This window comes from Penaeus vannamei, chromosome 10 (assembly GCF_042767895.1).
Source record: "Penaeus vannamei isolate JL-2024 chromosome 10, ASM4276789v1, whole genome shotgun sequence".
NCBI lineage: Eukaryota > Metazoa > Arthropoda > Malacostraca > Decapoda > Penaeidae > Penaeus > Penaeus vannamei.
Genome location: NC_091558.1, coordinates 45386929 through 45394428, shown reverse-complemented (window position 1 = coordinate 45394428; position 7500 = coordinate 45386929). Strand labels below are relative to the sequence as shown.

At 40.6% G+C, this 7500-nt stretch overlaps 1 protein-coding gene across 1 annotated transcript in view; it reads left to right on the top strand.

Annotated features, from left to right (window-relative positions):
* Positions 1–5553: 5553 nt before the first annotated feature.
* The window catches only part of GlcAT-I (Glucuronyltransferase I), a 23025-nt gene continuing 21078 nt past the window's right edge, over positions 5554–7500 (top strand). The window contains exons 1-2 of the mRNA XM_070126756.1: positions 5554–5685; positions 5985–6076. Of these exons, the coding sequence (XP_069982857.1) occupies positions 5589–5685; positions 5985–6076 (189 nt within the window). The 5' untranslated portion in view covers positions 5554–5588. The remainder of the gene's footprint in view (positions 5686–5984; positions 6077–7500) is intronic.

The window sequence follows — 7500 nt, the reverse complement described above, 5'->3', positions numbered from 1 at the left end:
TAAACAACTCAACATTGATGATTCTACAATAATGACAACCTTTGATATTTAATCTCTATTCACTAACGTCCCTTTGTCAAAAACCACCCAGATTATCACAGACACCACATCTGACGAGTCTTTGTCACACTTTGGTCTCAACAAAAAAGTTTCATTTCTTTCTAAATGTTGCCACGAGAGACTGTTTTTTTTTCGATAATCAACTTTACACTCAAATTGACGGTGTAGCCATGGGTTCACCCCTCGGCCCTAGCTATGCCAATATTTTTCTGTGCCATCACGAACGAAATTGGTTAAATGATTGTCCAGATAATTCCAAACCAATATTATATAAAAGATACGTGGATGACACGTTTCTTCTTTTCAAACAGCATTCACACATTGAACAGTTTCTGTCATATCTTAATGAACAACATCCAGACATTAAGTTTACGTGCAAAACAAAAAAAGAAAACAAACTTTCCTTTCTTGACACATTGATTTCCAAAGAAAACGGACGTCTCTCTACTTCGGTTTACAGAAAACCTACTTTCACCGGTTTGGGAATGAATTATTTAAGTTTCACACCTTTGAAGTACAAAAATAACAGTATAACCACTCTAATCAATAGAGCATTTAATATTTGCTGTACCTGGATCCAATTTGATGATGAAATCAAATTCTTAGTCAATTATTTCAAGAGCAGTGGTTTTCCTGATAACGTTTTTTACAAGACCCCAAGATCATTCTTGGATAATAAACTATGGCCACCCACAAAAATTCTCACCGCTCACAAAGAAACAAAGTTCATAAAATTACCGTATCTCGGTGATATAAGTTTTACCATTCGTAAACAATTACGTGAAATACTTAAACATCAACAGATCAACTTCAACATTGTCCTTGTCAACCACTATAGTATCAACTCGTTGGATAGAAAAAGAATGCCTCTGCCTTCAGAACTAATGTTCGAATATAGTATATATTTTCAATTGTCCTAGATGTAACGCTAGGTACATTGGGTCATCCACTCGATGGCTCAAACATAGAACACTCGAACATATGGGTAAATCTATCAGGACCAGCCTACCTCTGAGCAGACCTTCTTTATCTGCTGTTCGTCAGCATTCACACTAGCAAGATCACCCGTTCACTCACAATGATTTTAAAATACTGTCCACAACATCTAAAAAAAAAAAAAAAAATGACCTTCTCTTCTCAGAATCCCTGAATATCCACAAGATGAAACCTGACCTGAACAATAGCACAGCCATTCAATTGTTTACGGTGTAGTTCAACCAACGTAACTAGCACTTACTCACTTGTCTTTGGTATGTCTCACCCTCGCCCAAGTTTTACTTTTCACTATGTTTCTGACTGTTTCTTTTTTGTTTACCTGTTACCATTTATTTGTTACTCTGTTATGATTTTTTTTTTTTTTTTTGACACTTGTTCTTTTTATTTTATCTAATTTGTTCTTGCATTCTCTGTTTTAGTCTGATGATGGAGAGATAACTCTTCGGAACGTTACGTAATAATAAAGATATATATATATATATATATATATATATATATATATATATATATATATATATATATATATATATATATATATATATATGTAGGTAATTTTCTACATTACGTCCGCATAACCGATATCGACGATTTTGGTATCGTTGGATTCCTCTCACTCTATACAATGCAAATATGTAGGTTTTATTGCGCAGAAACCCCCCGTTAGCGACAAACTTGGCCCCGATAGCGGGGACGACGATGTCGGAGCGGCAGACGTGATATATAAAATTACCCTAATAATATTACCTCAGTGAAAATAATCATGGTTATTCACATGACTTTCCATTGCAGGGGGCTGCCGCCCCCCAACCCCCACCGAGGAAACAAAACCTCCACCACGTATTCACGGCAGGATAGAGCACACACGAACTAGATGCGGAGCCGATAACCTACAATAACCTAGGATTCTTAAGGTACTAACCTGAATGATTAATGCCGCTAATTAGTAGGGAGGGTGCTCCTTTGCCGCAGAATGTTAAGGAGGCAAGGTGCGTCCGGCAGGAGGTCCTAGGCCGGAGGATACAGCTTTCTCCCGACGGAGGAGGCCGTGGCGGAAGCACATCTTTAGCATTTTTTCCTGGCTAGTTGCAATTTCAAGCAGAAAATCCGTCTCCGAATACGAGCACCCTCCACACTCGGCCATCGCGGCGACTATGACTGACTTCTGAACGCGACGGTTATTTCGGTTAGGAATACGGATGTCGTTATTCTAGTGGACGGGAAACTCGACCTTGAGTCCATCGGTGTAACATCGAAAGAGGCGCAAAACCCGCCGACGAGGGCGGGCCACCCTGTTCATCCTGATTATACTACAATCGTCTCTATATACAATGCTGACTATAATAAGGTTAATATGCTGATTCAGTGAGAATCTTACGAGGTAAATGCAATATGACGCCCGCCGCTCCGACATCGACGATGACTGTGTAACGCTCTAGCCTCCCGGGAATACGTGGTGGATATGTTTCCTCGGCGGGGGTTGGGGGGCGGCAACCCCCGCCAGGGGGGTCGCAGGGAATGTTATGTGAATAACCATGGTTATTTTCACTGTGCGTTATATTATTAGTGCTATTTAACCCCGCATTTTCCCTGGAACCTTTCATGCCCTCCCCTGCTATCGGGGCCAAGTTTGTCGCTAACGGGGAGTTTCCGCGCAATAAAATATATATATATATATATATATATATATATATATATATATATATATATATATTTGCAATGTGGAGAATGAGAGGAATCCAACGATACCAAAATCGTCGATATCGGTTATGCGAACGTAATATAGAAAATTACCATATATATATATATATATATATATATATATATATATATATATATATATATATATATATATATATATATATAAAGAGGTCCTCCTTACTTATATATATCTAAGTAAGGAGGATGTTGGGTGAACCCAACATCCTCCTTACCATCATCCATGGCTTCCATTTGTACCTCGTTGATCTTTCCGTCACCGACCTCGACTCTGCTAATGTTGTCGGCTTCGTTGCCGGTTTTGTTTACATTTTCTGGCTATCTTTCCGGGCTTTCCTTCATCATTTCGGTAATTTTCTATATTACGTCCGCATGACCGATATCGACGATTTTGGTATCGTTGGATTCCTCTCACTCTATACAATGCAAATAGATAGGTTTTATTGCGCGCTAACCCCCCGTTAGCGACAAACTTGGTCCCGATTGCGGGGGCGACGATGTCGGAGCGCCGGACGTAATATAGAAAATTACCCTAATAATTTAACCTCACAGTGAAAATAACCATAGTTATTCACATGACTTTCCATTGCAGGGGGCTGCGCCCCCTGCGACCCCCCCTAGGGGGGGCTGCCGCCCCCCAACCCCCGCCGAGGAAACAAAACCTCCACCACGTATTCATGGCAGGATAGAGCGCACACGAACTAGATGCGGAGCCGATAACCTACAATAACCTAGGATTTTTAAGGTACTAACCTGATTTATTAATGCCGCTAATTACTAGGGAGGGTGCTCCTTTGCCGCAAAATGTGAAGGAGGCAGGGTGCGTCCGGCAGGAGGTCCTAGGCCGGAGGATACAGCGACGCTGCAGCACACAGGAAGTGATGCAACCTCACATTCAGGTGCTGGCTGCCCGCACCTGCCGCAATCTTTCTCACGACGAAGGAGGCCGTGGCGGAAGCACATATCTAGCATTTTTTCTTGGCTAATGGCAATCTCGCGCAGAAAATCCGTCTCGGAGTACGAGCACCCTCCACACTCGGCTATCGCGGCGACTATGACTGACTTCTGAACGCGATGGTTATTTCGGTTAGGAATACGAATGTCGTTATTCCAGAGGAAGGGAAACACGACTTTGAGGCCATCGGCGTAACATCGAAAAAGGCGCAAAACCCCGCCGACGAGGGCGGGCCACCGTGTTTATCCTGATTATACTACAATCGTCTCTATATACAATGCTGATTATAATAAGGTTAATATGCTGATTCAGTGAGAATCTTACGAGGTAATGTGAATAACCATGGTTATTATGGAAAGTTATGTGGATAACCATGGTTATTTTCACTGTGCGTTATATTATTAGTGCTATTTAATCCGCATTTTCCCTGGAACCTTTCATGCCCTCCCCTGCTATCGGGACCAATTTTGTCGCTAACGGGGGGTTAGCGCGCAATAATAACTATATATTTGCAATGTGGAGAGTGAGAGGAATCCAACGATACCAAAATCGTCGATATCGGTCATGCGGACGTAATATAGAAAATTACCATCATTTCCTTCGCTTTCAAAAAAGCCCTTTCTTTTGACTTTCTTCTCCTCCATCCTCTCCGTACATGGAGTGATGCACAAGATGTGTATTGTTTGCCTGGTACAATGTTTCAGACTTCAAACTACACAAAGCTAAAGCTGAGCGACGTCCGAACACGACAATGACTTGGACGGTACTGGAGGGAGAGAGAGAGAGAGAGAGAGAGAGAGAGAGAGAGAGAGAGAGAGAGAGAGAGAGAGAGAGAGAGAGAGAGAGAGAGAGAGAGAGAGAGAGAGAGAAATAAACGAAAAGAGAGGAAACAGACAGAGAGAGAAAGGGTGGTGAGAGCGAGAGAGAGAGAATAAGTAAGCGAAAGAGAGAATAAGTGAGTGAGAGAGAGAATAAGTGAGCAAAAGAGAGAGAAAATAAATGGGCGAAAAGGAGAGACAGAGAGAAAGAGAATAAGTGAAAGAGAGAGCATATTATGCATGTCTTTATTTATTGTTTTTTTTTTCTTTTCTTTTTGTAGGGGTCTTTGGTGTATTGGTGTGCCTGTTTGTGCATTTGTTGTTCTTGCGTACATTCTTTTATATCAATAAAAAAAAATCCATCAAAATTTTGGATTAACCACATATTGATATCACATATTATATTGATATTGATATCACATGCCTGGTCTCACAAATCCTTTTGCAACGCTCATATGCAAAACAAAAAACAAAACAAAAATACCGAATTCCGAATTTATATCGGACAGCATGATTTTATCTGACATGCATTTAGTAATGTTTTTTATCTTAAACTTAAAACATAATTAATCTAAAAAGACCTCCAGACTTTAATTTTTTAAAATAAATGTTTGTTTTGCAAAGTGTCTTAGCTTCAGTCATGAACACCCATTTATTAATGTCACAAATCGAATGAGAATAACTAAGCAGCATTTAATCCATTGCATTAACACATAATCTGGTAAAGACAAATTCTGAAGCTCCTTCCTTTTTCCCTGAACTCATCGACAGTCAGTATCATAAAGTTTCTCCTCTTGTAGAGGGAAACGGTGGGTGTAGCTGATACAATGAGCAATAAAAAAGGTTTTTTGATTTTTTTTCTTATAGAACTAGTACACACGAACACCATATAGTTGTGCTCTTTCACTGGATACAACTTGCCCAGTCCTCCAAAAACCTTTTCCTAAAAGAACGTCCCTACTTCGAGTGCGAAAACTGCGCTCGTGGTCGCAGTGTGGTGAGTTAAAAGAACGGCGTCCAATGTAAACAATAACAAAACCGAGATGACACTTCTCAATCCTTATCGAGTGAGACGAAAATTAAACAAATACTATTCATACATTGTATTCCTGCTCGTGGTATGGATTCTCTGGTATGGGGGTGAGTGGTGTCGAGAACCGATAGTCTTGCAGGAGACATTTTATTCAGATAACCATATCGCTATTTGATTTTACAGTAGGGTCTACTTCTCTCTTAATAACTTTATTTTGAGAAAATCTGGATTGTAGATTGGACGTTGTAATGACAATAAGTTGTGGGAAATTATTTGATTACTCACGATTTATAATGATATGTGATATATAATTTTATTTAGCAAAGAATCATATGACACTTGTTTATATGACTTTATTTTGGAAAATCCAAATTCTTTTGAAAATCTTATTTTATGTTGTTTCCAGATCTGTTTAGCTTTCATTGGCAGAAGCCTTTGGACCCTTTAGATGGCGTTCCAAGGAGTGTGGTCGGGGAATTGATTGAATTGAGGAGGCAGGTAAGGAACTATCTTTTATTGTGTGAATTTATGTGCACAGTTTGTTTTGTATGTGATTAGAAATATATGTATGTGTAGATGAATAGATAGGTAGGTAGATATATGTATGTATATGTATAGATGGATAGGGTAATTTTACAGCTTACGTCCATCACTCGGACATTGACAATTTCGGTATCGTTGGATTCCTAGCACTCTACACAATGCAAATATGTAGGTTTTATTGCGCGGAAACCCCCCATTAGTTACAAACTTGGCCCCGATAGCAGGGGAGGGCATGAAAGGTTCCAGGGAAAATACAGGGTTAAATAACACTAATAATATAGCTAACAATGAAAATAAGGATGATAATTCACATTACTTTCTATTGCAGGGGGCTGTGCCCCCTGCGAACCTCCCTGGAGGGGGGCTGCCACTCCCCAACCCCTGCTGAGGAGACAAAGCATCCACCACATGTTGACAGCAGGATAGAGCATTACACAATTTTAAAGGTATTGTAACTTTCCCACTGAAGCAACATACTAACCTTTACATAGTCAGCATTGTTTACTGAGACATTTGTAGTATAATCAGAATGAACAGTAAAGCGGCGGTGGCCCACTCCCCTCGGCGGGTATTGTGCAGCACTCGAGGTTACACCGATAGCCTTGGATGATGGAGTGGAATGATGTACGTACACTATTAAGACATATATTAGAGTCAGCCAGTAGATGGCAGTTATTATCCCATATAGTTACTGAAGTGACTATGTCGCCATCTATTGTATAAGCACATAGCCTCAAGGTCGAGTTTCCCGTCCTCTGGAACCATTGGATCCGTGTTCCTAACTGAAATAAAATGGTATAATTTCCATTCTTCTGGGAGCAATGAGATACATGTTCAAAACAGGTATGGTTCGGAACTGCCTGCCACCTTCGCGTTCGGTACTCAGCCATAGCCACCCCAATGGCCGAATGTGAAGGGTGTGCCTACTTGGCAACAAACTTTTTGCATGAGGTCGCCACCAGTCGATATGCTTCCACCACAACCTCCTCTGTCATTAGTGCCATAAAAATCCTAGGTTATATAGTTGGTTATTGGCTCCACATCTATTTTGTGTGCGCTTTATCCTGCTGTGAAGATGTGGTGGATGCTTTGTTTCCTCAGGTGGGGTTGGCAGCAACATCCCCCTTCCCCCCCAGAGGGGGGATTTGCTGCCTCCTGCAAAGCCCCCTGCAATGGAAAGTAATGTGAATTATCATCGTTATTTTCATTGTGGGTTATATTATTAGTGTTATTTAAACCTGCATTTTCCCTGGAACCTTTCAAGCCCTCCCCTGCTATTGGGACCAAGTTTGTCACTATAGGAGAGATTACGTGCAATAAAACCTACATATTTGCATTGTATAGAGTGCTAGGAATCCAATGATACCAGAATCATCAAT